The sequence below is a fragment of the Vipera berus genome (assembly GCF_964194415.1).
Source record: "Vipera berus genome assembly, chromosome: 6".
NCBI classification, from domain to species: Eukaryota; Metazoa; Chordata; class Lepidosauria; order Squamata; family Viperidae; genus Vipera; species Vipera berus.
The window spans coordinates 23,131,658-23,152,683 of NC_138208.1; the positions used below are offsets into that span (position 1 = coordinate 23,131,658).

At 37.5% G+C, this 21,026-nt stretch overlaps 1 protein-coding gene across 1 annotated transcript in view; it reads left to right on the forward strand.

The window, feature by feature from the left end:
• Positions 1 to 15,614, forward strand: part of IQUB (IQ motif and ubiquitin domain containing) — a gene marked incomplete at its 5' end in the record, with an annotated part of 41,657 nt that extends 26,043 nt beyond the window's left edge. Inside the window, 4 exons of the mRNA XM_081331858.1 lie at positions 1,209 to 1,385; positions 10,027 to 10,275; positions 12,555 to 12,740; positions 15,253 to 15,614. Coding sequence (XP_081187984.1) covers positions 1,209 to 1,385; positions 10,027 to 10,275; positions 12,555 to 12,740; positions 15,253 to 15,420 — 780 coding nt within the window. The 3' untranslated portion in view covers positions 15,421 to 15,614. The remainder of the gene's footprint in view (positions 1 to 1,208; positions 1,386 to 10,026; positions 10,276 to 12,554; positions 12,741 to 15,252) is intronic.
• Between the last annotated feature and the right edge of the window lie 5,412 nt (positions 15,615 to 21,026).

The following is a 21,026-nucleotide window of genomic DNA, read 5'->3' on the forward strand; positions in this document are numbered from 1 at the left end:
CAATATTTGCAAAGATCATTTATGTCTGGTTGTTTCTGGCCATCCCATACATTACAATAGAGTGGGCCCATTCCTGGCTCCTTCTCTGAAACATGGCATCTGACAGGACGTAGGAAGCATGCCTTTTCAGTTGTGATCCCTGCTCTCTGGAATGTTCTCTCCCCTAAGATTCGCCTGTCTCCAATCTTGTTGGCCTTCAGGAAGGCTTTGAAGACATGGATGCTTTCTCAGCATTGGAGCCAGAATATTCTCTGGAGGCTGAGTATATTGTGGTTATGCCTCAACTGTGAGATTTTGTTTTCTTTATTGGTGTTTTTGTTATCGACATTGACCTGCTATGATTTGTTTATAGCTGTATGCCAGCAGGAAACACATTATTACAATTTGGATAGCCATATTAATCCTTAAACAAAATAAATATGTGTATGCTTAATTGGTAGCTTCCATTCTACTCTTAGAATGAATGAATGAATGAATGAATGAATGAATGAAGCCAGATTAAAAGATAACAAACAACTTACCCACTCTTGAAAAATTGAAAGAACCTGAGGGGATGGATAGGTCCTGTGTAATCAACAGTGTGCACTCTTCACTGGTTCTGAACACTGATGAAAAAGTGAGATATCTGATCCTAAGCACACTGACTTACTATGAAGATATTTAAATATACAGAATATATTAGAACAGCTGGGAAGCAAGTGTTGGATTTCTATCCTAAAGCCAAACTAGAAGACGTGCTTTCTGGGAAAAATTGCTTGGATGAGGCTTTCTGCAGTTAAGCAGTTCTGATAGGGGAAGGAAACCCTTGGTGTGTCTCTAATTTGGATTGGGTTCCCTCCATCACTATTTTCACAGAATAAAAAACTCCAAAAATGCTTCATTCATTTCAGGGAAGATGTTTTACATGTAGCTTACTATAAAAGCTATTTTTATGGTTAATTAAGTACTTAAAAATCACAACTAATGGCTGAGGAAAGCACTGTATTCACATTTCTAAAAGCAAAGGGTTTCTGAAATGTTGAGCAGTATCTGATATTTTGACTCTTTGTTGACCCTTTCTCAGAAGATGCTTTCAAAGCCATTCTCTGAATATTTTAGATGCCCTGCCGCCTGTAAACTATTATAATTGGCAACTGATATTAAGAATTACAGTCAGTATAAGGAATTGTATACCTATGGTTTGCTAAACACTTTGTTTATTTTTTCAGGAACATGAATGTAAACTCACGCAAGAAATAGTGGAATTAATTGATAGAGAAGCAGACCTCATGATGAGGGCAGTGAAGGAATGTAATTTACAAGGACTTCGACAAAGAATCTGTACATTATTTCTTCAGTATATTAAAACACCTCTTTTTAATCCAGAGGTTGCACGACTTCTCAAGGTATTTTCCACCTCTGTTACAAATATATGTAATACAATGTGAAGCTAAATGAAATTCCTTTTCTGTTTAAATAGTCCATTGGCTATCCAAATGATGGATAACTCTCACTTATATTCCTTTAATTTGCTCTATGTAGAGCCACCTTGAAGACTATCCTAAAACTTCAGCTGGTCCACAGGATAGTGGCTCAGTTTTTGGCTATTCTTGATACTTCCCAGGTTACAGTTAAATGGTTGTTTCAGGGACTGCATTGGTTACCAGTGTGTGAGTGCAATTCATGGTAGGGCCTTGGGGATCTAAGAAATCACCTTTCCCAGATACACAATGCCCATCTGGTCTGGGTAGCCAGAAAGCAGATATTCATGGTATCTCTCTTACTAGGAGATGCGACAGGAAGGGATCTCAGGATTCTCTGTAGGGGCTCCCCTCTTATGAAGCACCTTACCTTTCCAAGATAAGTATAGCCTTGCATTTATGGTCTTCCAAAAAATGGCAAAGACCTAGCATTTCTGAAGCCTTTGGGAAAATATTGTAGACCCAGTGATGCCAGTTGCAATTTAATTGCATTATTATATTGTTATAGATTTTCTAATATATAGTGCAGTATTATTGTATGTTATTATATAGCAATAGCACTTAGAATTATATACCGCTTCGTAGTGTTTTACAGCCTTCTCTAAGTAGTTTACAGAGTCAGCATACTGCCTCCAACAATCTGGGTCCTCATTTTAGTAATCTCAGAAGGATGGAAGTCTGAGTCAACCTTGAGCTGGTCAGAATCGAACTCCTGGCAGTCGACAGAGTTATCCTGCAATACTGCATTCTAACCACTGTGTCACCATGCTTATGTTATGTTATGTTATGTTATGTTATGTTATGTTATGTTATGTTATGTTATGTTATGTTATGTTGTTATGTTATGTTATGTTATGTTATGTTATGTTATGTTATGGCATCATATTATAAATTGCCTAGAATATGATGCTAGTTAAATAAGTATCTCAAATTTTACATTATTATTATTATTGTAGAGTACAGTTGATTAATTACGAATACATATACAAAACACAAGAGAATAGATGAGGCTATTCTGTATGAAAAAAATGACATGAAAGCCAGATATCATTTGTGAAAGCCAGGTGGAGTATGCTGTCTGCCACCTAATAGACTGGAAAGAAAAAATATTTGAATACAGTAAAATGAACTGCTAATATAACGTGGCATTTGCCTCATATACATGTGACTGAAGAAAATGGACTTGCCAATAGATATGCATACCAAAGTTAAAGAATTAGAATTTTGCTGAACCACCGCTTTCAGCATCCCCCACCTGCACAGACAATAACAAGAGAGCTGTAAATCAGTAACAGCTGCTGGACCACAACTTTCCCATCTCTACTATAAAATTGTGAACAGCAAAATCAAAGTCCAAACACCACCACCACCCCAATTTCTTTAAGTTCTCTCCCTGATGTGATCTTGGGATTATAATATTGCAGTGCCTTGTAAGAAGGCTAATGAGAGTAAAGATTTATCTTAACCCCATCATAGTTATTAAACACGCTTAACAGGTCATTTTACTAAAGAACAATAAATTTAATAAGTAAATAACATACACAAATTTCACAATATAATAATAGCATAATAAGCAATTATAGATCAACTAATGAAAAGGTAGATTTTTTAAAAAAAATACTTGAGAAAACAGGAAGCTTGAACTTCATAATAGGAGCCCATCTAATTTTTGGACTGAACTTGATCCTGATGATGATTGCCTTTATATAAAATCTCAGTACTTTGAGGTACATCAGATTAGAAAACCAATGCTATGTAGGTCAGTACTACTTTTACAACAACAACAACAACAACAACGACAATATTAATAATAATAATGTTGGAAGGGACAATGGAGGTCATCTAGTCCAACCCCCTGCTCAGGCAGGAAACCCTATACCATTTCAGACAAAGGGCTGTCCGATCTCTTCTTAAAAGCTTCCAGTATTGGAGCATTCACCGCTTCTGGAGGCAGGTTGTTCCACTGGTCAATTGTTCTAATTGTCAGGAAGTTTCTCTTTAGTTCTAGGTTGCTTCTCTCCTTCATTAGTTTCCATTCGTTGCTTCTTCAGGCTTTCAGGCACTTTGGAGAATAGCTTGACTCCCTCTTCTTTGTGTCAGCCCCTGAGATATTGGAACACTGCTATCATGTCCCCCCACCCCTCGTCTTTCTCTTCATTAAACTAGACATACCCAATTCCAGCAACCGTTCCTTATATGTTTTAGCCTCCAGTCCCCTAATCATCTTTGTTGCTCTTCTCTGTACTCTTTCTAGAGTCTCAACATCTCTTTTACATTGTGGTGACCAAAACTGGATGAAGTATTCCAAGTGTGGCCTTACCAAGGCATTGTAAAGTGGTATTAGTACTTCACTTGATCTTGATTCTATCCATCTGTTAATGCAGCCTAGCACTGTGTTGGCTTTTTTGGCAGCTGCAGCACACTGCTGGCTCATATTTAAGTGATTGTCCACTAGTACTCCAAGATTCCTCTCACAGATACTACTGTTGAGCAAGGTACCCTCTACACTATACCTGTACATTTTGTTTTTCTTGCGTAAATGTAGAATTTTACTTTTTTCACTATTGAATTTCATTTTATTAGATAGTGCCCAGTGTTCAGGTCTGTCCAGATCCTCCTGTATCTTAAATCTATCTTCTGGAGTGTTGGCTTTTCATGCCAGCTTGGTGTCGTCTGCAGATTTGATGAGTTACCCATCTGTCCCCTCATCCAAATCATTGATAAAGATGTTGAAGAGCACTGGGCCCAGAAAAGAGCCCTGGGGCACCCCACTACATACTTCCCTCCATGTAGCTGCAGTTCCATTGAGGACCACACGCTGAGTATGGCTAATCAGCCAGCCACGAATCCATCAGGTAGTGATTCTGTCTAACCTACATTTTTCTATCTTATCAAGTAGTAGGTTGTGATCTACTTTATCAAATGCCTTACTGAAGTCCAAGTAAATTATATCTACAGCATTCCTCTGGACCACTAATTTTGTCACTTGGTCAAAGAATGCAATAAGATTTGTCTGGCATGATCTGTTTTTGACAAACCCCATGTTGGCTTTTAGTAATGACTTTGTTTGCTTCTAGGTATTCACTGATTTGTTGTTTGATTATCTTTTCTAGAATCTTCCCAGGTATTGAGGTTAGGCTGATAGGTCTGTAGTTTTCTGAATCTATTTTTTCCCCTTTTTTGAAGATGGAAACTACATCAGCTCTTTTCCTATCCTCTAGGTAGTTCCCCAGTGCTCCAGGATCTTTGAAAAATATAGTTCAGTGGTTCTGAGATCACATCTGCCAGTTTCTTGAGAACCTTCGGGTGTAATCCATCTGGTCCTAGTGATTTGAACTTGTCTAGGCTGGACAGGTGCTCATTTACCATTTTCTTGCCTATCTTAACTTGTGCTTCTAATGTGTTTTTATGGTACTGTTTTTGATAGGTTGGGCTGTTTTTTTTCCCTTTGTGTAAAGACAGATGCAAAAAACGAGTTAAATAATTCTGCTTTCTCCCTGTTGCTTGTCACCACGTTGCCACTTTCCCCCAGAAATGGACCAATCATTTCCTTAACTTTTATCTTGTTTGAGTCTTAGCTTTCCTCACTTCATCTTTGCAGGCTCGGGCTATTTGCTGATATTCTGACTTAGTTATGTGCCCCTCTTTCCACTTTTTATACTTGTCCGTTTTATCTATCAATTTTTCACAGAGTTCTTTATGCAACCATGCTGGTTTAGTTTGAGAGCTGTTATTTTTTCTTCTTTGTTGGTATTGTGCTAGACTGGACTTTTATTATCTCACTTTTCAAAATTTCCCCAGCTTCTTGAGTTGTTTTCCCCTTGAGGATTCTCACCCATTGAATCCTTCCCAAGCTCTCTCTGAGTTTATTGAAATTAGCTCTCTTATAGTCTAAGACTCTAGTTTGACTGTGTTCTATTGCTTGTGCTTCCATAATGTTGAATTCCAATATTGCATGATCACTTTCTCCCGGTTCCTGTGGCTTCAACACCTTCTATCATTTCATCTCTGTTAGTGAGAATTAGATCCAAATTGACTAATCCCCTAGTTCCCTTCTCAATTTTTTGGGAGAGAAAGTTGTCTGCTAGGTTTGTCAGGCATCTATTTGATCTTCCACTTGGTGCAGAGTTTGTCTCCCAGTTGATATTAGGGTAATTAAAGTCCCCCATTACTATTGTGATGTGCTTCTTACATACCTTAGTTAGCTGACTAGCAAAAAGTTCATCTATTTCCTCTGCTTGGTTGGGCGGCCTATAGTATATACCTATGGCAATGTCATTTTTCCCCCTTTTATATTGACCCAAATGCATTCAAAACAGTTTGCATCATTGTTGTACTCTATTTCTGTAGAGATGTAGTTATTTCTTACAGAGAGAGCAACTCCACCTCCTCTTTTGTTTGGTCTGTTTATTTTAAATAATTTAAATCCCTCTAGCTGTGTGTTCCATTTGTGGGTTTCATCCCACCATGTTTCCGTAATGGCAACAATATCATATCTGCCCTCATTTACCTGAATTTCTAGTTCACCCTGTTTACTGTTCATACTCTGTGCATTGGTGTATAGACATTTGAGTCCTTTATGACTGACCCTGTGTTTACTTTCTACATAACCTGTGTGGTGCCCGAGTTCCCCTATTTTCTTACCACCTGTTTGGTTAGTGCACTTTGTGTGACACTAGCTATTAAAAGCTTGATTTTGCTTGACAGCAAGATTGATATTCTTGTCCACACACAAACACATCTATGTTCTGTACCCATTAACTCACTGTCCCCGTTGTTTAGTTTAAATATTCCTCCAGAAAAATATGTGAATTTATTGCTAAGTAACTCAGTCCCTTTCTTGGATAGATGCAAACCATCTCTTTTGTACATTTTTCCTTTGGACCAGCTACAGACATTGTGACTAATATAACCAAAGCCTTCCCCTTTACACCACTCTTTTAGCCACATATTGAATTGTGCTATACACTGGCCTTTTCCATTTTGCTCCTTATACACTGGTAAAACCTCTGAAAAAGTAAGCCTACAGCCTATCCTTCTGAGTTCCTGCCCCAAGCTCTGGAAATCATTCTGCATAGAGAGTACATCTTTTTGGGACAGATCGTTAGTGTCAAGATGTTCAATAGCATCCACATCACAGTCCTTCCTGACATTCTTGACTATTTTAAAAATATGCTTCTTATCCCTACTGGCAGTAGCACCTGGAAGACACCTGACCTCTTTTAAAACCTCTGTGTCCTTTCCTAAATTTACATTCCTTATAATTGAATCACCAACCAGAAGGTGGCTTCTCTTTTTGGATGCCTTTCTCTTCTTGCATGACTGATGTGTAACACCTGATTCGCGCTTCTCCCTGTCAAAAACAAGTACTTCATCTTGGACCACGATCCTCTGCTTATTTGAATTATCACAACTACCTTGACCTGTCTCCTTAATGTCCCTATTAAGGTCAGCAAGGGCACTGTATCTGTTATGCAGGGACACAGTGAAATGCTGTAGTAGCAAAATCTTAGCAAGTCTGAATGTGCTTCCCCCCTCCCTCTCTGTCTCTGTGTAAATTAGGGAGGGGGCTTGTCTAAGAGGGTTACATTACATTCTTGGTTCAGACTTAGGGCTCTTTTACCAGACTTTTGCCTTGGGAATGGCTCTTTCTCCTATCTTTAAGGCCATTCCTTCTGCCTTCTACACAGATCACTCCATCCATCCTGTAACTAAGTGAATTTTAAAATAATGTTACTGAAATAATATGTTCATTTTTATAGTTTTATTTGCAGTATGGCAAACAGGTAGATTCTTCAGGAAACATTGTAAATATGACACACAGAGCCCTTGCACACATGACATTTGTGCTTATCTGGCCTGAATACTATATCATTTTGTTACCAGAGTGCTGTCCCCAGGTATTGAAGTTTATCTTCTCCTCATTCAGGTGCAGCATAGGTCAAATTGCAAAACTTCCAATCTGAAGTGATCTTGGAGGCAAGCCATTTTCCATTCAGATTCTACACTTGCCTCATCTCCTGCTCTGAGACTTGCTAGTAGATTTACCGCATCTCTGCCCGAACTTGCTAATAGGTTTCAGTGACAACCTTAATTCTTTAGTCAGTTTCTTCTCAATATCAGAACACTCGTAAAAATAAGTGGCCTGATTTTCCCTGCTTATGTAAGCAGCATATGCTGAAATCTTCTCTTATTTTCTCCAGCTTCAAGTAGGACATTACCTTCTACCTTAGCCTCCTAAGAGCTGTATACTGAAACCTGTAAACATGATGAGGAAAACCAGCCTTGAATAGCTATGTTGTCATCCAATCATTGCAGTATTAGTGAAATTTATATACAAGAAGTATATTATACCATAGTCAGCTTTTGTGGAAATAGCCAGTTATGGTTTGTACACACTACAGTACAAAGCACGGGGACAGGGAGGGGGCTAATAATTTATATTTTCTTTTTCTGTGAAAGTGAATAAAATACTCTTTTCTATGAGTATTTCCTTGTGCCCTTACTATGAGAATTTCCTTCATCTGGAAGTAGGGCACAGACTCACTTTGGGAATTTTGCATTTATCTTGCTGTCTGAAGGGAGTACTGGTCGATTTGAGGCATTCTTGTCCATTCCAAAGTCAACAGCAGTGAAGACAATTGTACTACCATTGTTTGTATCTTCAAAATGCCTTGGAGGACTGGGTAGTGAAAATAGTTGCTGCCATTGGAAAATACAGTAGAGTAAAATTGAATAGGGCATTTTAACTACACAGGTATCTTCCTCCTTCATGGTTTTCAAGATAATTGCTTATTTATTGATTTTTGTCCCCAGTATACTATACTAGCACAGATACATATCTCTAGGCAGTTTTCAAAGAAAGAATAGAATAGAATAGAATAGAATAGAATAGAATAGAATAGAATAGAATAGAATAGAATAGAATAGAATAGAATAGAATAGAATAGAATAGAATAGAATAGAAGAGAAGAGAAGAGAAGAGAAGAGAAGAGAAGAGAATAGAATAGAATTCCTTTATTGGCCAAGTGTGATTGGACACGCAAGGAATTTTGCTTTGGTGCATAAGCTCTCAGTGTACATACAAACAACAAAGTGATAGGTCATAGATCATAAATCATAGTTACAATCATTAATCATAAGATACAAATAACAAGTGATAAATCATAAGATACCAATAGGAGAAGATAGTAGGAAAGATGAGAAAGATGAGAAGATGAGAAGGATAATAGCAATACAGCCTATTACATAGTAAATATATTTAGACCTAAGACCGTGCAGTGGGAATTAGGTGTTCAGCAGAGTGTTGGTGCAGAGGGGAAAATGTCACTGTAATTGTAACATTTTGATTTTGTTTATGAATCGCCTATGAATGCTGTCATAGAAGTACAGGTAGTCCTCGACTTATTATCACAATTGGGACCAGAATTTCTGTTACTAAGCAAGGTGGTTTTTAAGTGAGTTTTGCCCAATTTTATGATTTTTTCCCATGGTTGTTAAGCGAATTACTCAAGTTGTTAAATGAATCATGTGATTGTTAAGAAAATCCAGCTTCCTCCACTGACTTTGCTTATTGTAGGCTAGCTAGGAAGGTCGCAAATGGCAATCACATGACATCAGATGCTGCAAACATTGTAAATACATGTCAGTGTCCAAGTTTTGATCATGTGACCATCGGAATGCTCTAACAGTTGTAAGTGTGAAGATCAGTTGTAAGCTATTTTTTCAGTGCCATTGTAACTTTGAACAGCTGCTAAATGAATGGTTGTAAGTCTAGGACTATCTGTAAAATCTGAAGTAGCAAGTTGATGGGGAATCAGTATGACAATTAGACTATTTGATATGCAAAGAGATAGACTATTGAAATACTTTCAGTACCTGTATAACAAAACTATTATGGCTTGTATTGATAATTGCATTCCTCTCAAAGTGTTTATATAAAGAACATTTATCTTTTTTTAAACTTAGCTACATATACCAAAGTTTAAAAGTATGTTCTTAATTGCTAGGTTTATTATATTGTGCTACATCACAGTAATTGTTTGAGAGATATGGTACATTTCATAATTTATAATTTACTAAGGGTAAATGAATCCATAGACAGCTAATTTGTAAGGTTGACAGTGAGATAGCAGTTAATGTAGATCATTACAACCTGGTTTGTAAATTACCTATTAATATATATACAATTTATTTTTGTTACTTCTAATTGAAATTACAATTATGGTTAATAGAAGTGAATTTTGAAAATGCAAATTATTACATAATAATTAGCTATCTAACTGATAATAACATGCTTATCTCAATCATTTCAATCCAGAAGCCTGGTGTGTGCTCAAATATAAAAGTGTAATTTTTAGAGATTTTATCAGTGCAGTTCAGTGTTATCTTCACAACATTTCACATATGTAGATGAATCCAGATCAGTTTCTCTTCTGAAACCCCTTTAGCTCATCTTCTCTTTTAGTTCAGTTTCATCCATTGAAAGCAATGATGTTAAAAACCTCTGGTCCAGCCTTTGATTCTTTATGGAAAAAAACAACAACTTATAATAGCATTCTTGCAGGTACCAGCTGATCCAATGAAGCTTTATCACAACATCTATTTTTGCCTGGGTTGCAAAAAATATCTACCTTCTACTAGTTTTGCGATATCTGTTAGTTCTTGCACCATTGGCCGGTGCCGTGTTTGCTGCAAGCTGGATAATGAGGCTCGTAAGAGGGAAGCCTTTTTGAAGTACAAACGGATGCTCCGAAATCTTAGAGAGTCTGAAATGAAATACAACGATGGTGCTAAGATTGCCTTTATACTTCAGGTACGCAGTATATAGAAGATAATAATACAAAAGAAAAAGATGTAGAAGACATAAAACCGGTAGGATTTTTATTGTGCCAATACAGTATAAAAGAAATAGTTTAAATACAATAATCCGGGTGTTGCTTCTTATAGTTTTACTGGACATAAAGATATTCAAGGCGATGGAGCACTTGTAGTTCAGAATCTCTTGCCCATGGTTTGCATCGGAGCTGCTGTCACTACTTTCATCTTAACTTCCTCATAAATGATTTTAAACCTCATGGCAATGCAAACTTTATAGTAGATACATTTGTGAATATTTTGAGCCTTAGTGATTTACAGTAAAGCATGTTTGGTTTTGTTTATTTCTAGGGTAAAAAGTAGATAATATGCTATGTTCACCAAATTTAAATTTGCTTCACAACTTTAATAATTGAAATATATTAAGTACAATTTAATGTCAAATTGGATTATATGATAACGTTCCAGAATTAAATTGTATTAGTAATACAGCAGTTACACATTTATCCACAGTCATAAACAGAATTTCAAGTTGCTACATTTTAGTTAGTGAAATATATCTTGTGCTGAAAATAATTAAGTAGAATTCAAAAAGAAAATTGTATTATTTGGGAAGCTCATTTTCATAGAAAATATATCTGTATCTGAATGCAAAAAAATATAAAATAATTATTAATATTAAGAAATAGCAATATGTTCCATGGTTGCTTATTAAGATGTGTATTGTTTTAGAAGGCACTATAATATGTATAATGAGCCCTATTTATTTCATTTTAAAAACGGAAATGAATTGGTTCCAATTGAATTTTCCATTTTCCACTCATCTAGCAAAATGCATTGCCTATTTTCATAGTCTTACATTATTCAGTGCCACTGCATCAAAGCATTATGATTGGAGAGTCTTGATATAAATCACATCTTTTTACATCACATCTTTTCTCTCTTTACCTTTTCCTTCATACTTGGGGAAAAAATTGATCTGTTTTTGGTTTGTTTCATTTAAAAACTGAATCACTATGAAAGCTTCAGGAAAATTTAGATTCTCTTTTGCATTGATGAGTCTTGTTTCAATTTATTGAGATGTCTCTAAAATTTGTCTATATAAGATTCAATTCAATATATATCTGAATCTAAAGCATATTCTTAATAACAATTTTTTGTATGCATTAATGGAAATCTGCTGGTAATGATACTTGTCTTTAGAAGTACATTGCTGGATTAATGATTTATGCCCCTGGACTGAACCTAAGCAGATCAATTTATTAAGAAACGCTTTTTCTCAAATCATGTGGCTATATCTATTCTCTAGGTACCTCATTGAAACATTCATTAGTGTAATTGGGAGTTCAAGGCAACCTTATGCTATATGTTATGATATTTCACAGTTGCCAAACTATATAATTATGTGATATCATTATCTCATTTGCAATACATTTTCTCATGATGATTAATAAAATCAGTCCTATGATTGAAATATACATCATGAATAATAAATAATAATAATAAACCTTTATTGTCAAAGTACAGCATGTGTACATTGAGATTAGCTGAGCCTAAATATTTATTTATTTACTTATAATTTTAAAGCCAGTGTGACTTGCCATCTATTTATAGATTTATAGCGGAAAATACACTATACTATAATGCCACAGTATGTAAGCCATACTAATGTTGCTTATATGGATTATGTCATTTTAGGTACTGTATAAGATTGCTGAGTTCCAAGTTGGAACTCTTTTTTTCGTAAATATACTAAAAGTCTGAATTTCCAGGTTGGAAATTCAGACTTTTAGTATATTTGCAAAAAAAGAGAGGAATTCATTGGTAGTGGAATATTACAAACTTCTAATTTAATTACCGTAAGTACTATTTCTATTTGTGAATTCCGGATCATTAATTCTTTACTAACAGCATGGATTTGGGAAGTGGCTAGTAGCAAGAAAATGTTCTAACAACAAGTTGATAATCAAGCAAGCTGTCAAGACAGGAAGCAGAAATAGCCATCTGCATAAAAACCTATCAATAAATTTCTAAAAACCTGTATTTGAGGCAATACGTCTTTTGGCATAAATAAGCTGATTGTGTGTTATCACAGCCATTGCAGAAAGAAAGAGGGGAGAAATACTTTCCTTGAGAGCATTTCAATCTGTAATTAAAATGTAGTGACTATGTGTGGCATACAATAATAGTCATTCAAAGCAACAACTTTATAAATGTGGTAAGTTTTTAAATTAACTTTTTTATTTCTTTTTCCCCCCTCTTGTTTTTATACTGCAGCTGCAAGATTTACACTACATGGTGGAACATTTCTGGGGTGCTCAGTCAGCTCTTAGTGCTTGGGATGATCTGTATGATTTGGTCATGATTAGGTGGAATAAGTGGCAAGAATGGTCTCCCTGGAACACTATTCTCCTCAAAGAGGATGAAGCTGAAGCTCATCTTAAACTAAGTGATATTGAGACGGTATTAATTTAAATGTGCACACATTAAATATATATTTTAATAAATAAATTCAATCCAGTAAAGGGTGAGAAAATCCCATGAGGTATGGTACTATTGAAATCCTTCAGATTCAATTTTTAAAAAGACACACAGGTACACAGAGGTAGCACAGAATGTGTGGTTTGTTATGCAGATTGTTTGACAGGGATTCCACTTTGGAATGTACACAGGCAGTTCTTGACTTAAGACTACAATTGGGAGCAGAATTACCATTGTTAGGGTGAATCATGCCCCATTTTACGAACTTTTCTGCTATGGTTATTAAGCAAATATTGCAGTGAAGTGAATCATGTAGTCATTAAGCAAATCTGGCTTCCCCAATTGACTTTGCTTGTGAAAAATTTGCTGAAAAGGTTGCCGATGGAAATTGTATGACCCCAGGGTGCTATAACCAAAGGGTGTCAAACTCACCACATCACGTGATGTGTTGTGATGTATCGCAACTTTTTTCACATTGCCAGAGCTAGGATGGGCACGGCCTCTGCATGATGCAACTGGCCTGTGGGCTGGCAGTTTGACATTTATTTACCATTGTAAATAAATGCTGATTGCCAAGTGCCGGAATTTTGATCACATGACTGTGGGTATGTTGCAATGATCCTAAGTGTGAGGACTGGTTGTAAGTCACTTTTTTCAGTGCCATGCTAACTTTGAATAGTCAGTAAACAAATGATTGTAAATCAAGGTCTACCTGTATAAATCTCTGTATGTATATACATTTATATCATATTGTTTATGAGTGCTTTTGAGTGTTTTGCATGCTTATTGCTTTGCATTAAGGAGCAAAAATGGGAAAATAAATAAATTGGTTGGTTTATTTATTAATACAATTTAATAGCTGCCAAACTAGCAACAACTTTGGCTGGTTTACAATTAAAAAATGAGAACAATTCAAAAAGGATTGGAGAAGAAACTATGACTAGTCTGAAGACAGACTTATAAGCAAAGGAAAAACAACCTATCTAACAGGGACTAAACTATCACCCCACCCTAAGTCCTGGCTAGGTCTTTAATAGCTTCCTAAACATCATCCACCAATTGAATTTCTGGGAATATTATTTCAGAGCGTAGACTCCGTGATAGACAAGGCATACCTCCAGAGTCTTGTTAGATGACATGCTTTATTGACAGGATCTAAAGGGTAGCTACTCTACCTGGTCTCACTGGACAGAAAAAACCAAAGGCAAGTAGACCCCACAAATAACAAGACACTATATTATGAAAAGCATTTTGAATCATACCCTAAAGCCAACTAGTAACCAGAACAGTTCCCAAAACTGTGGAGTCATATGGGCATAAAAAACATGACCAATTGCCTCACCTTCCATCTGCTCCCTCGTGTCATATTGACTCCTGTGGGAATTAGGGGGTCCTCGGCCTCAGCTGCCTTCCCCATGTTTGCTGCCCAGTGAGTCTTCAGTCCCTGGTACGGAGCATCCTGCAACCGCTCCCTTAGGCTCACTGCTTGCAGCTCTGGCTTTTCAGCCCTCAGTTTGGGATATGTGCCTGCCAGCTGTGCCCCTGCCTCAGTCTGCAGCACCGCTGAGGCTTCTTGAGCCAGGTGCTCTGGCTTCTTCTTCTCTTCTGATTCTTTGCCTGTTGCCAACATTTTGGGTCTCTGGGCTTCTGGTGGGATCCAGGTAGGCACTACTGTGAGAATTGACTTCATGTCAAATGTCCATTTGGCACATTCAACAAAAGAAACTCGTCTCTTTTAAATTACCATGAGTTTAGCTTTATCCATCTAGGTGCAGCAGAAGCAAAGTCAGTTCTGGGATTTTCCTGTGAAAACTCACATAGGTAAAACCCCTTTTTCCCCCCCTGGGCCACCCACAGTTCACAGTTCACCAATTGGGTTCAGTTCTTTTGTTTTGGAAAAAGACTGTCTGCACCGCTCAAACATTTCATAACTTGACCTTGGCGGATAACGTATCCCCCGCAACAGAAGGCTCTCTTACATTCCAGATCTTTCTTGCCCCCTTAGGAATTCTCTCACCACTCTCCCTTGCTGTTTGGCAAACTAGAAGCAACAGCAAGTGCAACTATGGAGTCGAGTCAGATTTGAGAAGGAGTACGGAACTGAAAAGGTTTGAAAACATTTCGCTTCTCATCCAAGATGCTTCTTCAGTTCTAGAGAACTAAAGAAGCTTCTTGGATGAGAAGTGAAACATTTTCAAGAGAAAAAAAACCCAAGAAAGTCTAGTTGCCTTTTGAACAGCACCTTTGGGATTCCAAATCAATCATTTTTAAGAACTGAGCAGGAATTAATCACATCCTAATAACTTGTACCTATTTGTTAACATCTACAGTAGTTCACTGTAAATGGCATTGCATCTCTGAGCTAACCAACCTTTAAAAAGACAAAATGATTATTAGGTTTTTTTATTTAAAAATTAATACCATTCATAGTTTAAGGATCTGCTGTGCCAATATATAGCCAATCAAAACATTTTCTGTTTTTTCTTTCTTTCAGGCTTATGAGAAGGTGTTCATTCACAGAGTAAGGCACAAACAAATGCTTGCAAGGAATTATTTCTCTCAGTTCCCAGAACTGGCAGCTGCTCTTCATAAAAGTGACAAGCAAACTAACACAGAAGATCTTTTAGTAACAAAGTCTGTAACAACTGCTTCATCAAAATAACACTTGTAGAAAAGTTTAGAACAGTTCTCTTAAAAGAAGGGAACAGTGCTTGGAAAGTTGGCCTGATCATGAGCTTAAAGAATGTTTGTTTGCATGCCCTAGATTTTTCTTTAAATTGTATTGCCAAAAATTCAACTTAGAACTTCATTTCCAATTCATTACTGTTACACTGCACTTGCCTCTTTCACATATACCTCTTTGGTATACAATATACAAAATGCTTTTAGTCGTTTTTTTCTTTTGAAAGAAAGAATATTTTGGCACCCTAGCCAAGTCTTAAGCAACAACTTTAAAAGACAGTTTTAAACTAGAAAACTGCTATTTTGTTTTCAAGAATGCCTGCATATGAGACCTGGCACATATTAAAGACCTTGACTTTCTTAAAGAGATGTTACTGTGATACAAAATAAAATGGAGTAAATTTATATTCTTATGGCCAGCACTATCACTTTTTATTGTAACACACCAGTTTAGATATAATACAATTTATTGAGGCAACAATGAAAAAAGATGTCGAAGGTGAAGTTATTCATTTTTTTCTTCTTTACTCTCTATCTTCCTATCATCAACATCTTAGAGAGTAAATTCAAATAGAAGTTAAACAGCCATGGTTAAAGACATTCTAAAGATTTATAACTATTTTCTGTGGTTTTCATATTTATATACTGATATGGACATAGACTAATACCTTGGTACTTCAGTAATCCAATTTATACAAATTACATAATAGATCAATTTTTAATTGCTGGAAGCATCCGAGTAGAATATGGACAATTGCAAGGAGGTATTAAATCTATTCAGTTGTATAAGCATCATAGATATTACCAGCAACTGCATAAAGCATCATAAAATTGTGTTCAGACATCAGACTATTGTTTGTTTGGAAAATATTTTTCAAACTCATTACAGGAAAAGATCACTGCTATTTTAGAAGAGTGCAGAGACATTGCCTATATTTAGCAAACCAGCTGATAGTGTTTTCCCTTAAAAGCTAAGGTTTTGTCAGATACAAACTGTCTTTAAAATTTCTCTGAGGTGTTTATATTAATGATACCAATAAAGATTCATCAGTGTCAACAATTTAGGCAGGGATAGACCATTGTTTCAAATAATGAGAGCATGTTGATCAATGTTCTCACATAATGACTCTTGATGGCAGGTGAACAATAAAACACTCTGTCGTCAGAGGGAATGTGGTAAAATTTCTTCCCACACTCTTTCCTCAAAACTCTTTTTACCTTCTCTTTTTTTTTTCTGGACAGTCAGACAGACTTGCAAACAAAGCACTGGCTCAAATAATCCATTCCCCTCTCCTAAACATATCTGGTCTATGTGAATCCAGACTCATTCTTGTAAATCATATTAAGGTAGAGGCAATTAATTTGTTTTGCAGTGTGCCAGCTTTCTGTTTAATTAAAAGAACCTGTAAACAATTATAATCAGAGGAGGTAGGCACCCTGGTGGCTGCTAAGTGATGCATCCAAACACATTGATGTCATAAGCTTTATCTTGCATTCCTTTCTTTTACGTCCATTTGGGAAATATACATAAGGCAAGTTACAACCACAACCAAACATCAGGGCAACTTAATTGTCTTCTACTGTTCTGTGATATCTACTTAATATATATCAAAACTTTAAATTGTAGAACAAGAACTTTTAACAAATGTTGGTGGCTGCCTTTGCACACTATATTTATCTGTTACTTGGGAACAATTCTTGTGTGATAAATTAAGAGGAATAAAATTCTTGACTTACAAAATACACAGTGAAAAAGTCTTTTTGTGTATGTAGTCTTCTGCTGCTATTCGGGTTATACACAAGAGACTGTATTACTTTTTAATGACATCTTCATCCAACAGACCTAAACATTTGCCATGGTAAGTCCACTAACCATTTTATAAGACCTTTTGTATAAGAAAGCAAAACAAAAATGTTTTCCATAGAAAATTAATAAAAAAATACCACAAATTAGTCATCATATTGGATTGATAAGTTTGCTATAATTGCATGTTGCATTTATCTTTTTCTAAGCACATCTTGAATTAACTAAACTTTTAAAGATTTTCCTAAGAAAAGGAATTATTATGTTTAGCCTGGAATATTTAAGAAGCATCTTTTTATTGTTTGTAAGATTTAAGAGAACATCACTATAAAGAGCACTTTAAATATAATATTTACATATCAACAATGTAAAGTTTTGAAATACAACTTATATATTGACCAGAGTGAAAGGAGAAGTATATTTTGGAAATATATGAAGTACATATTGCCAAAATATTCTTTACATGATTTACTAGATTCTCTTGGGGATGTTATCAGTTTTGTCTTTTATCATTTTTTCCCCTTTCATTTCTTTCAAGGTAAGTAAAAATGGGTATTATAATCCATTTACAGTTAAATGAACAGTCATACACAATAGCAAGTTCTCACTCTCTCATTCAGAATGAGAAGGGACTTGGAAAAACTGCTGTGTATTTGCAATGTCAAACCAACAATGTTTTCAATAGGAATATGAATGAAAGTGTTTTGTATAATACACACATACCTTTCTCAAAAGGTAATAACTCTTTTTATGGGACTTGCCAGGTGTACTATATAAATGGAGATGTTCTAATATCACCATTTGGATGCATCATTTAATCCAATGTATTGGATTTAGCATGGTGTTTAAGACTCTTGTGACTGAAAAAATGTAGAGAAACAATTTGGCAGCATTTTAATTGTCAAATATTCAGTACAGACCTGGATTCTTAAGCACAAAGACCTTAAAACAAGTGCTAATTCTGTTTTTGCATTCACTTCTTAGCATAAAATACAGTGTAGCATCTGGTTAATTAGGATTTTCATTTATCAAATATGCCTATAAAGGAAATAATTGGTTAAGTACATTATTTAGCCTTTCATTTTAGAACTATGAAAATTGGAATCTAAAAGCAGATTTAATGACAAAAGTATATTTAAAAATCTAATCTTGCCATAAAATCTGGTTTCTTAATATGCCAGCTGTATTTTATATTATGCATCTTTTTAAAAGTAAAAATATCCATAAATCATCATTTTTTACAGCAACACCTTTGTTATCCCAATTTAGAATAATTTTGTTATTGTATCTCTTGAATTTGATGTCAACAAGCATTTGCAGTCAAAATAATTTACATTAGGAATGTAAACACAGCTGGAGGATATATGTCAGTACCCAAAAAAGTATCTGGAAAATGATTTTCTTTTTCATCTAATGCACTTCAATTCTGAAAGTTGTGATTAAAGTTGCAAACTCTGGAAAAACAAAATCCTGGAAATCTTAATTCTGACACTCCATCACAGCAGACTGCCCCACCTAAACCTCAAAAAGCTAAACCGAGTCAGACCTGATTAATACTTGCAGAGCATAATACCAGTAATTTGCCAACTGAGGAGCTGAGCAAGGGGAAGGAGAAGTGTAACAAGAATGGTAAACCAATTATATATATTAGGTACATGGTCAGACTTGTGCTCTGTGTGAGCAGGAGGTTGGATTAGATGACCTCCAAGGTCCCTTCCAACTCTGTTATTGTTACTCTCCTAGTTGTTTTTTATGCAGAGGTTTCATTATCCAAACTGGGTAACATCATCAGTGCCAGTAAGGAGTGAGATTTGCTAGTCCTTACTAGCATTGATGAAGTTACCTAGTTTGGATAATAAAATGTCTGCATAAAAACAACTAGGAAAGCACCAAGGACCCCTCATTTCAACCCTGAGCTACAAATATTCTCCTATATTCTTGTAGATACCAGGAAGTGAGCTGCCCACCAGGTTTACAGGTGCTGCACCAGCCTCGGGCTCAGGGTAGGGGCGGGGGAGTGGCGGTAGTTGTGAGGAAGACCCTATATCCATGGGAGGCCACCGTGGTCCAAATAGCCGGGTGTGAGTCTCTCCTCCTGAGATGTGGCCCTAGGGCTCAGTTGGGCTTGCTGCTGGTGTACCTTTCACCTAGTCGCGTAGCAGCAGCCCTGCCTGAGCTTCTTGACATCCTCTCGGGGCTGGTGATTGAATTCCCCAAAATTATGTTCTTGGGTGACTTCAATCTACCATCTGAGTTAGCTCGGGAGTTCATGGCTTCCATGACGGCCATGGACCTGATGCAAGTAATTCAGGGCCCGACTCATGTGGGGGGGGGGTCACACGATCGATTTGGTTTTTCTATCTGGACGGTGGTTAGATGATCTGGGTGGGGGTTCTCCAATTGTTATGCCCCTATCATGGACCAATCATCATCTCCTGCGGTTGGTCTTCTGTTTTGCCACTCCCCGTCGTGGGGTTGTTGAACCAATGAGATGGTTCCACCGTAGGCGCTTAATGGACCCTGAGCAGTTCCAGGCAGCGCTTGGGTCCCCACCTGCCTCCTTTGCTCACAGCTCGGCCGATGCCCTAAGTGGAAGCCTGGGAAAAGGCAGCCACGGAGGCACTCAACCGAGTTGTACCCATGCGGCCCCTGACCCGGTGCAGATCCCAGTGGGCTCCATGGTTTTCTGCAGAGCTCCGGGAGATGAAGCGTCAGAGACGGGGCCTAGAGAGCTGTTGGAGATCCAGCCAGTCTGAATCCGACCGATCGCGACTAAGGTCCTTTACGACGGCAAGGTCTAATTACTTTGCTACCCTCATCGCGTCCGCAGATAATCGCCCGGCTGCCCTGTTTAGGGTGACCCACTCCCTCCTTAATCAGGAGGTGAGGGAGGAGCCCTTGCAGGGTCGTGCCGAGGAGTTTAGCCAACATCTGTCGGACAAAATCACTCAGATTCGGACTGGTTTGGAGTCCAACTGGGCAGAGTCTGATGATGAGGACATGGGCAGTCTTGTTGATGTTATCTGGGAGGAGTTCGATCCTGTGACTCTGGACGACGTGGACAGGATCATGGGGAAGCTGAGCTCCACCACGTGTTTATTGGACCCGTGCCCCTCCTGGCTGGTTTATGCGGCTCAGGATGGGACACGAGGCTGGCTCCAGGCAGTGATAACTGCTTCTTTGAGTGAGGGTAGTTTTCCTGCCACCTTGAAGGAGGCGGTGGTGAGACCCCTCCTCAAGAAGCCTGCCCAGCTGTATTAAATAACTTTTGTCCGGTCTCCAACCTTTGCTTTCTTGTGAAGGTTGTTGAGAGCATGGTGGCGCATCAGCTCCCTTTGTTCCTGGAGGAAGCTGATTATCTGGACCCGTACCAATCGGGTTTCAGGCCCGGGCACAGCACGGAGACAGCATTGGTCGCTCTGGTGAATGATCTCTGGCGGGCTCGAGACAGGGGTTGTTCCTCTGTCCTAGTCCTATTAGACCTCTCAGCGGCTTTTGATACCATCGACCATGGTATCTTGCTGCGGAGTCTCAGGGGGTTGGGAGTGGGAGGCACTGTTTTTCAGTGGTTCTCCTCCTACCTTCTGGGACGTTCACAGTCAGTGTTGGCAGGGGGGCAGAGGTCAACCTCGAGGCCTCTCGTTTGTGGAGTTCCTCAGGGGTCAGTCCTCTCGCCTCTCCTGTTCAACATCTATATGAAGCCTCTGGGTGAGATCATTCATGGTTTTGGAGTTGGGTATCATCAGTATGCTGATGATACCCAGCTTTTCATTTTGACCCCA